A 21,702-nucleotide genomic window follows, 5' to 3' on the forward strand; every position below is an offset into this window, starting at 1 on the left:
TACGCTGGCGATGGCGCGTTGGCCGAGACATAAAAGTATAATTGCTGTCTAATCGCTTCGCGTCGCGCGGCAAATGCGTAACGTCGAACAAGATGTCATGTCTCGACCGCAAACGCAGAACAATGATGAGGAATGCTTATGAAGTATATAAAACTCACGCGAGACGCGCGCGCGCGCGTTCGTTGAATTATGGTGTTACATTTTTGTTTTTGTTTACCGGTATAGATTCGCTACCGAATCATCCTCTCGCATTTTTGCCACCGCGCCAGATTACACGCACGAGCTTCGCGTTAGTTCAAAATTATTATTGCACGAATATTTGTGACAACAAATATTCGTTCAATTTTTTGATATTTTTTTCGAGAGCTGCTGCAATATGAAAAAATAATAAAATCACTTTTCGTTACGGAAGTTAACATATATTTTTATTGTTATATTTACCTGTATTTGCGAACGATATTTGATGTTTGGTATCGAAAACGATACAGTTATACAAACATAAATATAAAAACATTTTCTAATCCGCAATATTTTATTTTTTTTCTCTGATTCAATAATTTCACTTTTCGAAACAAATTCTATTAATTTCATATTACGTTACCTAGTGAGTTTTCTATTATTCGTGTTGCGTACACGTTGAAGATACCAAAAATTCACGTAGCACTTTGCAATAGCCAATACCTTTTACATTTGAGCTGGCGGTATATATTTATAATATGATGACTATATAGCGAGACTCGACCTGAATCAGTACGAATGTCGTTTCAAATCGAGAGTGCTAAACATTCTCGCTCGACTGCATTTTCCACCGTTAAGCTCCTCAGGGCGGTAGATCGAAGGGAAGTCTGAAGTGCTTCATCGTCGGCGCAAAAAGCGCCATTGGCGCGGCGCTATCGCGTAGGGACCACCAAGTTTTTATTCCCCTCCATTACACGAGACCTTCCTGAATGGGCCGCACGGGAGAGGACGCACGACGGGTCATTACGCATTCATGAAGATTATATGCAGTTCAGGCACGTCGCGCGTGGGAAATTGGGCCGAGATTGTCCTTATCGTCATAAATCACGTTTGATATCGCCCACTTTTCATTCTCAGTCACTGTCGATCGTGAAATCAAATTGCCAGATTTCTTTTTCCGGCAGAAACTTACGTGTTCGTCTCCAATATCCATAAGTATATAGTTGAAGATAAACTATTTATAAGTATATATATATATATATATATATACAAAAATATATATATATAATTCAATTTTTTATTTAACACATAAAACTGCAATAAAAAAATAAAGAAAAAGACTGTGTTGCTGCAATATGAATGACATTTTGCCGTCGCAAAATTTCCGACCAATATTTCGCCGGGGAATTGAGTTTCGCGAAGAAGACTACTGATCGAAAATGGTTATAGTAAAGAGAAGCAAGGATAACGTAACGACCGCTTTGCGTGCTTGCGATAATCAACGCCGAAGCGATCCAAGTAAGAGCATGGCTGAAGAAAAGAGGGTAATGAGTTAGGATTGGGGATGAAATTAAAAAGAGAAAAACCATTGGAGTTTAGCGTGATTCTTTATTGCGCTTACCTCTGACGCTTCGAGATTGAAATCATACCGATAGGAAGAATGGTATCTGAAGGATCTAGGAATTATTGTAAAATAAAAACGGCAACTATAAAAGTTAGTCCAATATAAAGGTAAGATTGAATTCATTATTCGATTGGCGATCATAAAGATTCGTGCGACGCAAAAAACAATACGAGTTAAAATTGAAATCGTGTCATTCCTCTTGAGAAACTATAATATCTATCACGTATGTATTAGGATGCGGTAGTAAATATATCTATCGTTTCCGGAACGTTTTCCGGAAACGGGAAACAATCTTTATCTTCGTCGCCTTGAAATCTCGACGAAGGGGGGCAATGAATCAGGATTCCTCGCATTTTAATAACCCCGACAGCACCGCCATCATATTTTACTCGCGTACGCGCCTAAGTCATTGCGCGGGCCGCTAAACGTCACGCGAGAACCGCCGGGACGAACCGTAATTTCCATCAGCTGCGGTAAGTGGTCCGAGCAATAATCACGTGAGAACGCAATTTTACGGTCCGTCATGCCGGCAAGGCTCGCAGTTAAATTTCTATTGCACTCGCCGCTCCGTCCCGACGGCCGCAGGAGTCATTATTTCGGACGCATCGGTTAATTTTACGGCACGACCGAAATATATCCGGCCGGAAGAATGCGTCGCGTCGTCGCTTGTACGGCATTGCTTGCGGTAGCGCAGTCAAATACATCATTATGCCGCAAGCTAATCTCAACATCCAAGTTTTAATTTATAAATTGCATTAATTTTTCAACAACAGCAGAAAGAAAGGATATAATGTTTGATGCAGATATGTTTACTTGATATCACATGCCAAAACAGCACGCTTTTTTTTAAGAAAGTAACCGAAAAAATAGCAATTTATTTTTATACTAAATTAAAATCTACGAATGCTATTCACGTCGTACATAAATTTATGAATTATCACAATATATTCACATACCTACTTATAAAAATACATATCATATTCTGTAACATCTGCTCATTAAATGATCGTCATTTATCAAGCGGCATTTCCTTATCCAATCCGTTGTTTTTCTCAAAAGAAACACGCTCGCGGAGTGGTACGTCCGCGCTTTGTGCTTGCGGTGCGTGAAATTCTTTGCCAAAAGACATCTGAATCTCTTGCAAGGTTTTGTTCTTGGTTTCAGGAAGAATGAAGTACAAAACACTAGTCCCGACCAACGCCACAGTACCGTAAACGGCGAATGTACCTTCGGGCTTTACAAATTCCATCATAAGCGGCATCGTCTTGATCACCACGAACAAACACGCGAAATTGAAGCTGGTCGCTAATCCGGAACCGAACCCACGGTGTTTTCTCGAGAACAGTTCGCCGCAATACATCCAGGGTAAGAAAAACAATCCCATTGACAGTAGGCCGACGTAAGTGATGAGTAGAATCATGGGGCTCCAGGGTCTTCCAATGTCAAATGTCAGACACGCGCTTAAAGATAGCATGGTGATAGCCGCGCCGAAGCCGGATATAAGCATCACGGTGCGCCTGCGGCATATTTTCAGAAAAACGAACACGAGAACGGCGAATATCAGACGAATCACGTCGACGATCAGCGTTATCAGGTACGCGTAAGCCGGGCCGGAGACGTCCGTCAACATCTCGACGCAGTAGAAAGTCATCACGTTGGTGCCTGAGAATTGCATGATGAAAAAATACAGGCAAACGATGCTGAAAGGCATCAGGAAGTTGCGCGAGGACCACGTCTTCCTGAACGAGCGCAGCAACGACCGTTTCTCGATTCTCTTCGCCGATATTTCCGCGAGCCTGTCGGTTTCCAGCAGGGAGAACTCCTCGAGTGACTCCTCACCACGGAGGTATATCCAGGAGCGCCTCGCATTCTCGATCTTGCCTTTACCCAGTAGCCACAACGGGCTCTCTTGCGAGTAGACGCAGAGGATCCAACAGATTACGGGCAACACGCCGCTAATGTACGCGGTGGTTCGCCAATGCAGCCAAGTTCCCATTGCGTGACACGCCAATATACCGGCCGAAAGGGTCAAGCTGGTTGCCCCCAGCAGAACGCCACGTAACTGAGGATCGGTCGTTTCACTCAGGTAGATCGAAAATATGGGCGCCAAGACTCCGGCGCAGTACCCACAGAGAAGTCTGCCCGCTATCAAAACGTCTATGCTGTTGGCGAGGGCGATAATCAGCCAGCTGATAAAATAGACGGGAAACAGTAGTGTCACTGACGTCTTTCTGCCGAGTTTTTCCGCCACGAATCCACCGGTCCAACATCCCGGGGCTACTAGCAGAGTCACGGCTGCCGCGATCCACGACTCCTGGTCGATGCTGAGCGCTCCGAAATGATCCGCGCTCGCAGATTCGGAAGATAAAGATTCACTGTCATTGGTCGAAATTGTCTTCAGCTGCGGCAGAAGAATCGCGCTGTAGCCGCTCGACATACCGGTCACGCAGACGCCCAACAATGGTCCCAGAGCTGTCATCGATTGCCTGAGACGCAACTTAACTTTGGTATTTGAATCATTAATCTTCATTGCGATATCTAAAACAATCTCGGTCGTGGGGGGAAAAAATTCGGAGGAGTTGATACAGAATGACGTAACTGTTCACTGTTCACTATTCGTGATATACACCCATCTGCGCTATAATTTCACTATCTCCTAATTTTTTAAACAAATTTTCAAAAATTTAAGTTTGTTTAAATGCACACATCACGAATGTTCGATCGATGGAATGAGAGTGGTCACTGCTTTGATTAGCAACACAACTGAGATAAGCGCAAAATAAAAATGTATTGCTCGATTATATTATCTATACTATAAAGCGATATCTGTGATTATGTACGTAAAGTTGTTCTACACGAAGATCGCGACTGATTACATTTTATCCCTTCCACTCTTTATCTAATGTCTTGGCTAATCTTAAAACCGGACTGAGTTTTATGCACGATAACTGAAATAACAAACTTATATCGATAAATTGGAAATATATAGGCCCAACTGTCCAAATATATTCTCAACTGTCTTTTATCGATAAAAGCGCGCTTTTATTTCTGAGATGCTACAGTTCACGTTACATATGCTACAGCATTTTAGAAATAAAAGTGCGCTTTTATCAATAAAAGAGAGTTGAGAATATGGGCCATTGGCTCTTTTGGAAATTCATGAATATAAGAGAAGTAGGTTAAATGAAAGCCACACAGACGCGATAAATAATGCGCGAGTTCTTTAAATTTTAAAATAACGTCTAATAATTCTATTACATTATTTTCCAACCTTAGTAAGCTATGCGCCGACTAAATTGTCAGACTTGCAACACAGTTCTGATTGGAGTAGTAAAATACTCTCCCTCCTGCCTAATTAAATCGTTTCGATTTAAATATGTATAATACACAGAATTATCAAACGTTATTCTAAAATTTAAAGAACTTTTGCGCACCATTTACCGCGTCTGGCTCTCATTTCGCCCGCTTCTCGTATATTATGTCAATAAATAGAGATAATCCGTGCGATGGGGCAGTTACACGAACAATACGACGACTGTTAGAAAATTACATTCGCAATTGTGTTAAACACGTAGAGATCAAAATAATGGTTTGTTATTAGAAGAAAGTCATTTAATTACCCGGCTACGGAAGTCGTCGGACCTTTTTTTGCTCTTACAAGGAAATACGAAATATAAACCTCAATTTCACGGCTATTTTCTCTAAAGAGGGAAAATTTCACGTAATACCGCCGTGTGTCAGTCATATGATGTTGCATCCTTTTACGAAGTAACAAGATGTAATCTCCTTTGAAATGATTTGAATACCATTGAGATCCTTTTCAAAGGCTTTAACGCTCGGAGCTACTCAGACAGTGTCTGGCGGTATATTCTCAGCAACATTAATATAAAACTGGTGGGAAAGAAGAGCAAGATAAGCAAGCTATCAAGATGTATCGTTGTACAAAATTCACAACAAGGTTATTTTTTAAATTTGTCTGAAAAATGTCGCAAGACATTTGTCATAAAAATTTGCAAGACAAATATATACACTAATTATCATATCGCATGTAATAAAATAACAATAATATGAAACTTGAATTTAAAAATAAAGAATAAAAGAAAATATATTTTTGCTTATCTGTTAAATGTACAATTTTATCCTTTTCTTTGCCGTCTAGTAATTAAAAAAATCTGAGTTCCACATGTGGCACACAAATCCGACTTTATACATCTACAATCTACAATTCTACATTATCCCCACGCAGCAAATTCGAGGGTCTCGTGTTGAAATAATTAAGTCGGGCCACCGTTCTGTAGAAAATTTAGACGCACCGCATGCGTGACGCGCACATACGCCCTCGCATGAAAATGAAACCGAAAATCTCCATACATCTCCCACCGCGCTTGTGTAAAATAATTTTCCCGCAGCCCCTCGGAAATACGCGCGGTATTTTAACTAGCTGAAAAGGGATTTAAATGATCCGGGGTGGCGGCCGTGGGAATTTGGAAGAGAGCCCCGTGAATTTAATACGCACAACTCCCTCGTCGAGCGACGGGGTGTTTCGTATTTTGGACGGTTGCCAAATGCGATTTTCGCGTTATTTATCTTTCGCGAACGAGGATACGCGCGCGTCCGCGCGAGGATGAGGGTCGGGCTCGTACGCATCGATGTGCCACGATGCATCGTGCGCTTGTTCCGACGATTAAAAACTAACGACTCCGCCAGAGAGGAAAGCAGTAATGCCAAACGAGAGATATTTAACACGTTTTTGGTGTTTCAGCTGTAATTAAACGCTTTTGCACTGTTTTCGCTGCTAATTTCCGCCATTAATTTCGAATAATTCTTATCCGTATATAGAAACTGTGGATTTATACCATATTCTCTCTCGTTTGCAGGAATTATCGTACAATAGAGATACGTAAAAAAAAACTGCACAGAAGGAGAAAAACAATTTTTTTTTATATTTCCAACATGTTTTTGTCTTTAACTTGTTAAGATCCTCGCTGAAAAAAAAAATCTAAAGTGATTACTTCTGCGAGTGATCTAATTTTCTCGGAAGTGAAGAAAAGAAATCTTCTTTTCCTACTATTGGCTTCGTTTGAGACTTTACCCGTAAGTTTCGCGTACGGTGTTTCAGGACCGGTCGATAGTTAAAATTCTCACAACGCGAAGGCAATCAGTAAACCAATAGAAATCAAGGGATCGGACGGGCAAATAGTGAACCTGGCAAATTTCCGCCAATTCTATTATCGGGGATTTCTAACTCTGATATAACGGTAAATATTCTGTCGCGCTCTGTGCCTGCTCATCATCTACTTCGGCCTCACGTCGCGTACGAGATACGCCTTTTAATGTCGAGGACTCTCAAAAGTCTCGTTATCCCGCGAGCCCCTGCGTACTTCGACGTTAGAGGGAGGACTTGTTTAACGGCGAACGCTTTTACGAGAGTACCCGTTGAGATCCACGAAGAACAAGGAGCTTGTGGGTGCATTTTGATGAACTCGAGAAAGAATGAGAGAGTCAGAATGCAGTTTCACGAGAGAGCGGAGCGTAACAGTTGGCAATGATGAAAACGACGAAAGTCAAATTGATATTAGATGTATACATAAATTTAATCATATACGTCACGTAAATTTAATCTGAAAATTCGTCGCTTCGATATTTCGAGAGACATACGAATACGTCATATTTAAACATTTCTGTAAAACAAACAGGCAATCTGGGGGGGACGATGCAATATCGTCGGCATAATTTCTGGAATATGGATACAGTGTTTGCGAAAGCTTCCCCTTCGTAAAAGCGCCGAAATTTGGCGGAAAATTTATAAGCGCAATCTCGGGAGAAATTTCTGTAAGACCTCGGGTAATTTTAAGGTTTAATATAAGTTTTACTCGTCGTCTCTTCTCGGCCTCGTGTACAAGAGAGAGACTTATTTAACGGTGGATGCGCTCTTATGAGAGTGCATGTCGAGTACTCAGGAAGGCCAGAGACGTCGTAGATGAATGTTGACAAGCTCTTGAGGAATGATGCAAGGAGACTTTGAAAGTATGTCTCTTCGTAACGATGAAACCTCTGCGAAATGTTTCCCGCTATTATTTGCGCACGGCGGGCTTATTATGACACGATGGCGATATTATGATAATAATGTAAAAGTAATTAAGCAGTTCTCTTTAATTCGTATAAACGTAAAATTTCAACTTTAAAATACGAGAAAAAAATTAATATATTAGTATATGCTTGTATCCGTTTCGTGTATTTGTGGCATGTATAATTAATCGTAAGAATATTAGCTTTTATCTAATTTGAATTTTTATCTACACGTGTTTAATTAACACCAGTATATTTATCTATCATTAGTAGAATATCTGCTCGTTTCCAAAACATTCTGTCAGCATATATAGCACACCCGACGACTAAAAGCCTCGAGAAAGCCGCCTCGCCGCCGTCGAACGCGGGATAGGCCAGCTCGCGCAGGGAGATTGATGTGTTCCGGAGCAGAGAAAAAACACCTCACGTGGGATGCATTTGTTCGGGGGTTTCAGGTGAAGAAAAAAGGCTGCTTCTGTGTTGGAACGACCGAGAGGAAAGTTTCCATGCGAGAGAGGATAGCCAGGAAGGGAGCAAATGACGAAGGTCGCGAAAACGAGTATACTAACTTTCCTTGGGGATACCGAGGCATGATGCGGCGAGCGAAAAAAAGGCTTTCAGACCCTTTTCGACGGTCAAACATTGCACTCTTTGTAAGTTCTCGCTTGAATGCTCTCTTTTGCAGTAACCGCGTGCGACGTGGGAATCTAAGTTAATCGATTAAGGAATACAAACCACGGAATTTGAAACATAAATGGAAATGCAAGATTGACATAAAGATCGTGGAATAGAATTAGAAAAACGTTTAGAATGCATAAGTCATATGCGGTCACAAACTTCTGTTGAAACGAATAATTAAAATGTTACAAACTTTTTATTACTTGACAATGCAATTTGTAACCGTTTTACAAATAGGCGATTCGCACATGCTAAACGTACATTTAATTAAAAATACACATGCGCAACATCATAATATAAGCTGTACAATATTTTTAACATTTTACAGTACATTTGGCGCAAAAATTACATTTGGAAAGCAATGGCTAGAATTTCATTCATAAATAAAATTAAAAGTTAATTCTTTTTCCTCTGTGGAAAAATCAACATTTATATACTACATGAAATAGATTAACACAATGCACTTCATGTACATAAATACGACGGTTTAACGTAGCCAATTGATGTGAAAAAATATTCCTCAACATGGTAAATCGTTAATTTTTTTGCGAGTTATTTTGCACATTTCGTTACCTAAAAACCAATTTATAAAAATTTTTTTTCAAAATTCCGGATTAATTTAGACAACTTTGAAAAAAATGATTAGCGATTGCTCATCACTCGGACTATCAATCTTTCGTGCTTCTCTCCGTGGATTCATAACGCGTCCCTCTCTTTGCAATAATATCCAATATATTACCGATGTTCCACATGCGAGTCGTGCCAGCGGATGGCGAAATGATTGTTTTATGAGTGGTCTCATCGCCTCGTTCGCGTTGAGACGAACTCTCAGGGTATGAGCAAAACATTTTTTCGCAATAAGGGATCTGTAACGCAAAATGACGCAAAGGACATTTGCGAAGATATTTGCGGAAACAAGTATGCGCAAGCATAGTACAAAAAAATTCGTCTTTAATGACGAAATTATCGTCAATCTGATATTTGGTATAATACAGAAATGTTCCGCTATCACATATTTCTTATATGCACCAATATTTATGTACCTACTCTGGTATAAAATACAATTTGGAAAGAAAACACATAGTGACACAATAGAACAAACAAAAAAAAGAAAGTTGGAACGGATTATCAAACCCAGAAGCAAATGTGTTACATATGTGTTTTTATCTTTCTCAGCAATATAATTATTTATTTTATACATTTCTTGATATTTATTTTAAAATCCGTAAATTTCAAGAAACATTTAATATATTTTCTCTTTCTACTCCATATTTTACTTCTGTATTAGATAAAGAAAATATTCGTCTCTTATATCAAAACTCGTGTTGGAATGTTCTAACTGAACGTAGATTCTAATCTACCTTTTTTAGAATAATATTTCAAAAATATTCTTTCACTTTAAATCCATTTTCGGTGACTTGAGTGCCAAGTATTTCAACAAACAAAGCTAAAAAGTAAATAGAAAGCGATCACATAATTTATCAGTGATAATACGAAATATATTGTGTAGAGGTAGAGATAGATAGTGAGATAAGAGAAATAAATAGACAGATAGATAAACAGATAGACATGTGTAAATAGATAGAGAGAGGAAGACAAAGGGAGAGAGAAAGGAGCACATATCTCTTTTTTAATTTTATTATTAGATTTGTCAAAATGCAGTCTAATAAAGCGAAATTTATGAAGGTATGTCACTCAGTTTTGTTAATAGTTTTATTACATACTGGGTAAAACTGCTTTAAACCCGCTGTCAATCCAATAAGCTTTTTCTTTCGATATTATTCGTTCCGCAAAGCATGTATCGACGTGTTCAAGAGTGAGTTATGGAGAATAAACCAAGACAAAAACGCCTAAGTCAATATCAGCCGTTAAGCCGTTATGGACATTCATGCACATATATACATACATATAAGTATATTACTTATTTATTTCGTGTACACGTCAAATTTAAAAGTCGATTATAATAAAAAAAAAAAGATCTGATGTTATCCTTTTGTAATAATGTTATTGAATAATGTAATACAAAATTGTCTTAAAAATTTTGAAACAACAAATATATAATTGCGTATATAAAACATCTGTAGAAACAAACAACATTATAGCTTCTTTCGCAATTTTTGCACAAAAATATTCGTACGAAATTAGAAAATTAAAGCATGTTCAATATTTCTTATTTGTATTATGCTTCAATATAGTAATTAATAATTTTCCTTTTGGTCCATTACATTTTTTCAATGCATTAGCTTACAATTAATAAAAAATTAATAGACTGATAAAGATCAAGTGCCGTCACTTAGTTCTCGATTTATTTAGCATATTTGCGTATGTGTTTATAAGTTTGCGTATATTTTATAAGTATAGTTCACAAAGTTACAAAACGAATTCTAATATTTTACTCTAGAAAATTTCAATATGTATTTCAATATATATATATATATATATATATATATATATATATATATATATTGTTAACATTTTCTTATATAATTGCCTATGTCATGCCAGTAAGTATTTAATATAAAATAGAAACATGCAAAATATATTTCTTAAAAAATATATAAATTTTCTATTGTAATCATATTCTAATTATTAGTAATAAATTGTGTAAAAAAAAGAAATCGATCCTGCCAGGATTCGAACCTGGAATCTTCTGATCCGTAGTCAGACGCGTTATCCGTTGCGCCACAGGACCATTGAAGTTCCAAGTTCAACGTGCACAGTTTTCTATACTGTCTAAATATCTATGCTTCAAATAACAGAAACACTTATAATACTAAATCAAGTTTATTATAAGTTTCATTTTACATAAAAAATAATTTTTGGAGTATATTCCGCTAAGTATTTAATAAATTCGAGAGTTAACACGGCTGATAATATGACAATATTCAATCATTATATCCGCGTAATATTGCGATTTATATAATTGAAAGAAATGTAATCAGAGAATTTAACTTGGAAAATTTAATTTAAATTATTTGTAGCATTATGTCACCTCTTGAATCGGTTTATAAGAACTGCCTTCAACAATCCGGTATGGTCTAGTGGCTAGGATACCTGGCTTTCACCCAGGAGGCTCGGGTTCGATTCCCGGTACCGGAAATTTTTTTTTTTTTTTCAAGAATTTTATATAAAATAAAATTTTTCATGAATCATAGATAGATATTAATATTAGTAAATTTTCCAGAAGCTGTAATTTTGCATTTAATATTTTAATATTCAACATGTGCGCGGATAAGATTCTGTACGCGATCAATAGATATCATCACGGTAGCGGAACGAAGAAGAGTAAATAAGACACGGCTATTGCTTTTCTCAACGAAAAAACTTTTTCCTATTACAAAAGCCACGTCTACCATTCTCCAAGGCTGTCCCAAAACGGTCCCATTAACGCCTCGCCAAACAAGCCGCGTCGAACTGGAAAAAGTTACTCAATTAGAGTTCTGGGTCGTTTCGAAACTTGCTCCGTATTCAGCCGAAACTCAAATTCTTCCTTCTCGTGCACTGCTTTTTGCACAACCACAAGCACGTACTTCTTCCGAAGTTCAGGGCACCGTGACCGCCGTCGGTCGAACTTTTTTCGGCTTGATAAGTCGCGCACGTAACCCCAGCACAATAAGGAAAAAGGACATATAGACGCGGAAGAAAACAAAAAAATTTCAAAGGTAGCCTTTTCTTCCAAGCACTGGAATAACATTTAATTAGTATATTTTAATTGGGAAATTTTGAAGGCGTATTTAATTTAATTTCTAATTTTGACATATTAAAATGTACGTAATTAAAAAAATTACTTTATAACTCTAAAATATAAGCATGATAATTTTTTACAAGAAAAAAAAATTTGGCCCATGAGGGGATCGAACCCGCGACCTTCGCGTTATTAGCACGACGCTCTAACCAACTGAGCTAATGGGCCAACTTGCCTCAGAGCTTGTCGTACAAATTCACAACTAACGTATCATTATTTTTATATTTTTCTATACCTATATAGATTTCTAAAATACAAATAATTTTAAATATAATTATCATTATTATTAAGATGAAGCCAATTTTTTATTTTTTCATTTTGGAAAATAGGCGATTTTATTTTAAATTAAATGTAAAAATCAAATAAAATAAAAATAATTAAAAGAGACATATCAGTAATATATAAAAATAAATAAAATAACGTACATTATAAAATATTTATCTAGCATTAATTCTTCTCCAAAATTAAACGTAATATTTTTAATTCATTACGCTAATTTTATTGAAACAATCCAGTGAAAAATGTTTGTCAAATACCAATGTTTGTTAAAAGTCAATTAATAGTATTCTGTATTGAAAGAGGCGAGTTTATATTCGAAGCAAAGCAAGATATAAATATTATGTTGAATGTTATGCGCAATAACAATCGTTACGCTGTTGGATTGATAGCAATCAATACGGAAATATTGTGCAACGATAACGAGCGTCATTGGACGCTGCCGGATGAAGAAATGGTAAATATTTAACCTATATTAAGATGGAAAGAATTTTAATATTATGCAAAAGAAAAATAATATTGACTGGACCGTAGAAAAACACGACGAGTATTTAAATCATACTGTGTAAATCATGCAAGTCTTGTTTCTAAATACTTGGACCTTTGATATCTTTTTTAAATAAAGCTATTATTCAACGCAATATTTTCTGAACAAAAACGGAAAATTATTCAACTAATATTACAATACCAATATCTACAATACCACCGAGGCATTAAAAAAGATACTTTATTCTCATTATAATGTTGCTTTGGATATTTATAGCACTAGTTGTGTGCACCTTGTTTTTCTTCTGCAATAACGTTGTATGTGTGTGTGCCATGCCTCTTTAGCGATACCAAATTTACGGAGTGACGCTGGCGAGTCCGATAACTGCTCAGCGTTTTTGCTGTCTTGTACAACCCTAATAATTCTGCGGCTCCTTTTCTCTCTCTTTCTCTTTAACAAAAAATATCGTCATGAAGTAAGTCTACAGGCTATCATAAAGTATTAAGCCGCTGCAGGTGTCCTGCATGACCCTACCACGGCGTCAGCGAGAACTTTCCTTTCTTTTACCTTCATACCATACGCCCAGCAATCTGCTACCGTCTGGCAGAGCTTCAGAAAGAAGAAAGAGTAACGTGTATGAACTTTAACGGCTACGGGGAGTGAAGAAACGTGGCTGTGGGCACGAGTTGATTGTCCATAAAGAATTTATAACAGATGTAATTAGATAAAAAATTAAGATATTTTATTAAAAAAATATTACGACGTAAAATAAAAATTACTGGTAACTGTAAATTAATAGCTGGCACAATTAAGTAATAATGTTATTAGCTAAAGTATCCTACACATAGATAGAAAATTTTATTTAGATTATATTTGTAATTGTTAGGGAATTCATATATCTTCACCCGAGTTCTTATCATTTTTTAGAGAAAATAACATATAACATTTGATTTAAATTTCCATAGATTTATTATAGATAAAAAATTTTATCAAAAGACGTGTAGCGTCTCGCGCAAAACATACTTCTCGTAAAGTGTATCATTTATTTACACTTATATACAGCAACGTTAAAAGGTTCATAGGATTTACATAACAATACGAGACGGTTTTTAAATTGACGGATATTTTTTTCATAAAAATAAACAATAACATTCGTGAAATAGAAACGCATTTTTTCATCTAAATTCTTTTTTTGAACACGCATTAACAATGGAAAATACTGGATAACAGATAGTTTAGTAACATTTCCAACAATATAAGTATCCCATGCAGTTGCAATAAAAAAAAATGACACGTCACCGTTGCGAAGTTCAAACGAAATATTTTCATTTGCTTGAGTAAATCGCCATAAAATGGTCGGGCAAAAGCGATCGAACAAACTGACCATGTTCGCTATCGACTCGATGCTCACAGCATGTCCCAGTTACATCGTAAAACTGTCGTTTTTTGACTCAATCCCGACTAGCCAAGACTAAATTGAAGCCCGTCGCATATCTCGATTTAACTTGTATGCACGTATATACATATACAACTGATTCCACAGACGCTGAAATCGAACTCAACTGACGTGAAACGAAAAAAAAGAAAAAAAACCTGTTATCTTCAAACTGTTATCTTTACGAAAATATAATAAAAAATTGACAAAAAATATACTTTACCGTTATCCTTTTCCTAAAGCAGAAATTTGCCACTATAGTCCCATTTATTTTATACATTACTATATTATTTTAATATTAAAACAGTCAATTAAGATGAAATCAAATTATATTAAATAAAATATAGAAGAAAATCAGATATTATTTTCAACGATATTTAACGTTAAGTGGCATATATCGTACATTCGTCTTGGATAAAAAACGAACAGTACGAGTGAAGCATGAGACAATTAACGGCGGTACCTGCCCTCTACCATCGCGTTTCATATATAGTCTGGCCGAGCGACGACCGTCGATTGGGATCGTTGAGAAGGTGAAGGGAATCGAAGTGTGTGCGGAACCTCAACGGGTCCCCGAACAATCAGCGACAAATGCCGCTACTTGGGTGGCAGCCTTCTACCTTGCTCTCCTCCACCTTCGGTCCACCATGATTCTCAGCTGTGAAATCCGTTTCTGGAATCGCGACACGAATTTCTGACGGTACGAAAAAAGTCCCTGCGTCTTTGTGCGACTTTCGCAGAAGTCATTGACGAAAATGCCGCTGTTAAAATTCACACGGAGTTCGCTGTTCTACACCGAATAACTAAAAATTAAACTTTAGGCAATATATCTAGATTAAATCATCCAATGAGAAGTGATTAAGCAAAGTTGATGTATTGCAAGTATTATATCATTTCACTAAATATTAAAATCATAACTGAATAAAAAATGGCCGGAAGAGCATACGATTATTTCGATCGCAAGAAGTAATTATTCACAGACCGCGAGTTTCCACTGTGCGGAACAAATTTTTCTTCTCGCTGGCTGAATTATAGCGCGTGCAACGGCGCGGATTACTCTCCAACGCGGGGTCCATTTTAGCAAGATGCAAACTAGACGGGTGTAATTAATTAAGGACATTATTAATATCAGTTAGATGTACCGAAAATCCGCAATTCCGAGATATCTCGTCCCAAGGATACTTCGCATTATTTTTACGTGATTTCGATGAAGGACACTTAAGACCGCCGTTTTATTGAGCTCTAATAATTGATCGTGAAGTACGTAATCGCATAAGACAACGTGTAATTATCTCCTTAATAAGACAGCAATAACGTTTGCCGTAATTACAGAGAAATGTACGCGATACAAAAGATCAAAAGACGTATAATTATAACATGTATAATCAGATATATGTATGTATATATATACAATTATACATATATGTATATATACATCATAAATGTGTGATATATGATGTGTATACAATCAGATTTTACGATTACGCGCTTTTCTCACGATTACATACCCCACACGTTGCTTAGTAAAAAGAAATCATTAAACAGAGATAAACAGAGACACGTAGGTCATAAGCATTAGTCGCGTATGCAATTTTTTTATAAAATCTACTTAATATTTGTTTTAAATTTAGATAGTTAATTACAGATTTAAATTCGTGTGAGCAGTCAATTCAATTTTATAGCATTTAATTTATATTTATTTATACAGAAATACGTGACGCATCCTGAAAAATAAATTTATTGTTCGTTTGACAATTGATACAGAAATAGTGGTAATTTTATCTATAACTGACAGACTTGTGTGTCAAGGCTAGTTGTGCGTGCAGATAAACCAGACGTTTATTGAACACGAAATGTTATCACATTTCTCGAGAGCCAAAAAAACCAATATCAATTGAATGGCATGATAAGCGATAAGAAAATTATCTTCGATGCGAGACTTGTCGGGCCACATTATCGCCGGGAGCAAATGTAATTAAGGCGAATTTACGAGGTGTCCTCTCGCAACCTACGGTTTTCAAAAGAGCACGGCAGCGTGCACCGACCGATTTCGACAAGTACTCGCGTGCAACAGCGGCGTATTTCAAAAAACAGCGTCTATCATGTGACCTTAAATTTATCCTCGATCACACAGCTTATTACGGACAAGCACGACCGGGTGTTACCCCAGTTAGGAGACGACGTCTCCTCGAGACGTTTTCCACTCTCAAGAGTAGAATTCTTCCAGGTGCAATTATGTTTTCCCCGATGTTTCGAGGCCCTTCTGCCTCCCGCGGCGCCTATTATCAACGAGAGTCATTAGATGCGCGTCAGATGATCCGCAACAACACTCGTTATTATTCACGGCCGACACGAAGGCCGACGTTCGCAATGTGATAACGGTGATTATGAAGATTCATGGTGCATGCGAAAGCGGAAGATTTATTTTGTTGACGTTTCGATGATTAACAGTATGTCTAAGGCTTATCGCGTGTTCTTTCAGGCACAACATATTTTTGATATGTCAGATTTTTTCATTCTCCTTGGGAAGAAATTTTTTTGTCAGAGATTAGTCGTTATTATCTTTTTAACTTTTCTCAACTTGGAGTCGGCAAGAACCGATGGATAATGGAACATGATAGATAATTCGTCATATAGAATTGGTCTGCGTCGGTAATGTACGCGATCGAAATGTGCGTGCTTGGTTAATTGCGCGAAATTCATCGTGAAAGCAAGAGTAGAAGGTATATGGAAAGGGAACAAAGGGAGGGAGTGCACTACGTGCGATTACACCTATTTGATATGCCGCGACACTCAAAACTCGTACATCACACTTAACCGTTGAATATGGAACAGTCAGTCCCGACAGCGGCGCATCCAGCATGCATATGTAGACCGCAATTATGGCCGTTAACTATCGTCGGCACGCACGCCGAGCACGAATTTTCTATTTCGCCATGGAGCCTCTCATTTTTTTTCCCTTTAAACGTTCGCCAGCATCGTGGAAGAGGCGCTTCCGCTTTCGCGATTTCGGCAGTTGTAAACAACATAAAACACATTTTATAAAACGTACATATTAACAGAGAGAGAAATCTGTATGTGTAGTTTTCTCTATAAATTAACTTTAAATTTTTGAATTTTTATAAAATAAAACGAAGATAAAGAAATAACATCATTTACCAGTTAAATCAAGAATCTTTCTTTAAACCTGTTAAAACTATCTCTAGATCTTTTTACTAATATAGTTTAAATGTAAAATTGCGCTTAAATTGTGAAATTAAACTTGTAAGATTCTAAATTATATAAATATACATATACACATAAAAGAAGACTCTTATTAATAGTTTAAACAGGTAACAGCCAAAGGTGACGTAAAGGTAACTTAATTAAGACAAGTAATCTTACACATTGCGTAAATTTCGACGCTGCGGTAGATAAGCATACAAAAAAGTCTGAAGATTTCGAGACTCTCTTTTTTTCCTACAGATCGCCTCCAACCTTTACTTCGTCTCGAGACTCCCTGTGGACGATGCAGGTGCGGTTCGTAAAAAAAAAAAGAAACAAGTTCGTACACCATCGGTACCACCGTCGATGAAAAAAAAAGAAAAAGGGGGAAAAAAGAAAAAAAACAAAAGTAAGAGAAGAGACGCACATTCGGAGTCGCGGTGTTTAGGACAGGATGGGATTGATGTAGTTGTGAAGGGGGGAGGGTAGTTACAGAGGGAAAGCGGGATGGAAGCAAAGAAGAATGTCCCGTGTCGCCGCACCCAATAACACGCGGGTAATCACGATTTAATAGCTCAATAACGTCCGCCACTGTGCCCTACCACACGGGCCTCGAAACAATTTATCGGTCTCGCCAGTCAATAAATTCAGTTTTTGAGTTGTATACGGGCCTGACCGGTCCCGCGAGAACGGGCCGCAACGGGCTTAAATCTCAAAGCGGACGGCATCGAATTCGAAATGGCGAATTTCAAAATGACGCGTATAAATTACCGGAAGAATAAATAAATACCGGTTGAAGTTAGTACCGCCTTTCCTTCCTTTCGTCCGATATCGATCTTATCGATATCACGGTATACGCTATTAAAATCGTCGTTATAAAACACACGCAATCCACATATTTGTTGATATAACGCGGAATGTAAAATGTATTAGTTGCTGAACTGAGCAAAATTGCATTTAATTTGCAACCATTTTTTCCCGTATATGTATAAGGTTTATACGAAAAGAATAAATGTTTCATAAAAACAGGAGCAGAATTAACGAAGAAAAAGAACAATGGATCTGTCGACTGCAAAATATGTGTTGTTTACATTAAAAAAAAAAATCCTCCCCGGCGGGGAATCGAACCCCGGTCTCCCGCGTGACAGGCGGGGATACTGACCACTATACTACCGAGGACTTGTTGAATTGCCTCTTCTGTTGTATTAGTCTTCCAATGTATCGCAATATTCCGATTTCATTTTGTTATTCCTTCTAATTTTGTTAAATTATTACTATTACAGTTAATTAAAATATTGTTATTTAAATAAATAAAACATTATAAAATGAACTTTAATATCTACAGACAATTTAATGCTTTTTTTAAATTTAATTTAAAAAGTCTTAAAAAAACAAGATAAAAAATTAGGTAAATATCTCTCTAATTAATATACATATATGTGAATTGTATTAGTACTTTAAATTTAACTTTAGTATATGTATGTGTACATACATGTTCTTACACTTTGCATAGAATCGTCTCACTACGTAAAGACTATAATAATGGACCGTCTTCCTCAGGTCCTCGGTAGTATAGTGGTTAGTATCCCCGCCTGTCACGCGGGAGACCGGGGTTCGATTCCCCGCCGGGGAGATTTCTTTTTTTTTTCCAATTTCACGAATCACATCTTGCAAGCAACGTTAATTTTTCTTCACCTAATTTATTGAATTTTATTCGCAACTGTAAGACCAGGTAGAAAATATGCAGCTTTAAAAAGTGTATTTGTACAAATTATAATCGTCCTGTTAAATTATTATTATTCCTTCAAAATATATCACGTCTATTTTGTGATAATTATGAAAGTATCAAATCATAAATAATCATATCCGTTTAGTTTTAGTATAGTGCGTTTAAAAAAGAAATTTAATTGCAGTTAATCATTTTATACAATAGATAGCGTTCCAACGACAGTGTTTAGAGACTACAAAAGTATTTCAAATTCGAAGAAGTTGTTTGTATATAGAATTTAAAAGACATTTCTCAAACTTCCTAATAAATAAAGAGAGATGTAATGTAATTTGTGCCCGTATCTCGACGACACGGAGAATGTCTAATTGAACACGATTTTTCCGTGCTTACACTGCTTGCATTTTATTGAACTGCGGTCGTATCATTGCAATCTTCTACAAGAAAAGCGGGTTAAATGTCCGGATTGTCCTCTCGGATGTCGGAATGGCTCGTCGTGAGTCGCACTTTAAACGCGAATGAAACTAGCCGGTCGTATTGGCCACGCTGCTCGTAAAAACAAAGGGACACGATGTTCATAAAAGGAGGTCCGTCGTTAACAGTAGTCCCAAACAGTCATAGTCACGGGATCGCGGCGCAACCATTTCTCGTCTCATCTTGTCGCGCGCTCGCATTCACGTTTATGCTGTCCGGTTACGAGATTGCCAGTGTTTATCGGTTCGTTAGCGCGACGCTTGTTGGCGCTATAAACTACTTTGTCGCTTAACTAATAATGGTTGTAATGCTGGTACGGATTCGGTGAATCCCGCACAAAAACGAGCAAAACTGAATTAATATATGCGGTTCTCTACTCCTCCCCCCTTTCTCTCCCACCGCACTTTTAACATTTTCATGACAAAGCATTTGTTGCGCGAAGTCAGGAAATATAATTTCAATATAAATGTCTGATTTATGTATTATTTACATACAATAGACAAGTACATTGAACGCAAAATATACAAAAACGATTCTTCTGACCGTTTCACAGATATACTGCCCGTATCTACAAAAATTTTGTTTAAAAATACCTGAATTTAAATGCCCAATATGTATTGAAGTTAATATTTATGTATTAAAATACATAATGCATTTTTGGCATAATAGACACAAGTAATCTTTAATTCAGATGTATTATTAAATATATCTTTTAAATTCAAACTAATATTTTTTTAAACAAAATCGTCATAAAGTAATGTTGCAAAGAATTACAAGCCTATTGTACACAATATGTAAAACTGTATACATATAAAATATACAATAGGTGTAAAACGATCTTACTTACCAGCACGTAAAAATAATGTATAATTTAAAACGCTTCCTATATGAACTGTCAACGCTTTCACCCAATTTTTATTCATAATTTCCACAATTTATGGATCGGAGAGTGAAATATCATCGCGGTATATGCGAACGCTTCGCTTAAAAACGCATTCGGAACGAACTACGTGGAATTTTCATGATGCAATGCGGTACACCGCGTTGCGTCTATCCCGGTAAATTTACATCCCGTTATTACAGCGGTATTTCGGAGCCATATGTTTGTCGCGTCCCGCGTTTCATCATCCAATACGAGGGTTGTTTGTCTTCCCCTATGTCGACGTTAAATCTGATATTAGAATGGGCGTGTGTGATCACTTGTCAATAGTCCGAGTGGAGCGACAAACCTATCGATTGTCTGCAAAGTCGATTTTGTAATTTAGATCGATTTCGATGCACGGGCCCGGGTTGCTTTTGATGCCGCTCGTATCAGCAACGCATCGAAACCGAATATTTCGTCGACGGTTGAATCATAGAATGATCAATCAATGCACACCCGCATCGCGTTTAACGCTCTAAAATGCCCTGTGAATAAAATATTCATACTCTGCGTAACAACCACGCATTATTTGCATTATACCCTGAGGCATTTGACAATATCGAAAAATTTTTTTTTTATTTCGACCGTTTTTATACCGTTAAAATTCTATATGATAATAATAGGAATTAACTTGATAAGTATTTTTTTTAGTAAATTATAGTAAGAACATTTTTCAATTCTTTCAAAATAATAAATAAGTTGAATGTAGTGACTTTGTTGCAGTGTTCCCAATATTTTCAAAGTTAGCACACATCAGAATATTTAAACGTGCAATGTTTTAAGAACATGACTTGCCGATTGACGACATCAAAATTCTGGTTACCAATTATTTTTGAAAATCAACATAAATTGACGGTTATAGTATCGATAGACAAAGCACGAAGGTATGTTTACGAGAAATGTAGAATCAAACAAAAGCGAGTTACGAAATATAAAATAATAATAATAAAATTATTATTAAAATACGGCACAAAAGTATATTCGTCTACACTCTACGAGAATATTTTTTTGGAGCATCTTATTCTTTTTGGTACCTTAAATTAACAAAAATATTTACAAAAATAATTCAAAAAGTCTTAATCAAACTTTAAATTATTTAAAAAA

The 21,702-nt window shown here is 36.8% G+C and overlaps 1 protein-coding gene and 5 non-coding genes across 6 annotated transcripts; 2 read left to right on the forward strand and 4 right to left on the reverse strand.

The window, feature by feature from the left end:
- Positions 1-1,313: 1,313 nt before the first annotated feature.
- LOC112454749 (facilitated trehalose transporter Tret1-2 homolog) lies at positions 1,314-4,360 on the reverse strand. Its single transcript, XM_025016304.1, has one exon. It carries the CDS (start codon positions 4,110-4,112, stop codon positions 2,592-2,594), a length of 1,521 nt encoding a protein of 506 aa, XP_024872072.1. The 5' UTR covers positions 4,113-4,360; the 3' UTR covers positions 1,314-2,591.
- A 6,588-nt stretch (positions 4,361-10,948) lies between these two features.
- On the reverse strand, positions 10,949-11,021 carry Trnar-acg. The gene has a single exon. It is a non-coding gene; the product is annotated as a tRNA-Arg (tRNA).
- Positions 11,022-11,356: 335 nt separating this feature from the next.
- On the forward strand, positions 11,357-11,428 carry Trnae-uuc. The gene has a single exon. It is a non-coding gene; the product is annotated as a tRNA-Glu (tRNA).
- Positions 11,429-12,168: 740 nt separating this feature from the next.
- Trnai-aau lies at positions 12,169-12,242 on the reverse strand. The gene has a single exon. It is a non-coding gene; the product is annotated as a tRNA-Ile (tRNA).
- Positions 12,243-18,583: 6,341 nt separating this feature from the next.
- On the reverse strand, positions 18,584-18,655 carry Trnad-guc. The gene has a single exon. It is a non-coding gene; the product is annotated as a tRNA-Asp (tRNA).
- Positions 18,656-19,037: 382 nt separating this feature from the next.
- On the forward strand, positions 19,038-19,109 carry Trnad-guc. Its single transcript has one exon. It is a non-coding gene; the product is annotated as a tRNA-Asp (tRNA).
- Positions 19,110-21,702: the final 2,593 nt, after the last annotated feature.

This window comes from Temnothorax curvispinosus, unplaced genomic scaffold (assembly GCF_003070985.1).
Source record: "Temnothorax curvispinosus isolate PA1 unplaced genomic scaffold, ASM307098v1 QBEX01005310.1, whole genome shotgun sequence".
NCBI lineage: Eukaryota > Metazoa > Arthropoda > Insecta > Hymenoptera > Formicidae > Temnothorax > Temnothorax curvispinosus.

Coding starts and splice junctions, on each gene's coding strand:
- LOC112454749 (XM_025016304.1), bottom strand. CDS start 4,112: ATGAAGATTAATGATTCAAATACCAAAGTTAAGTTGCGTCTCAGGCAA.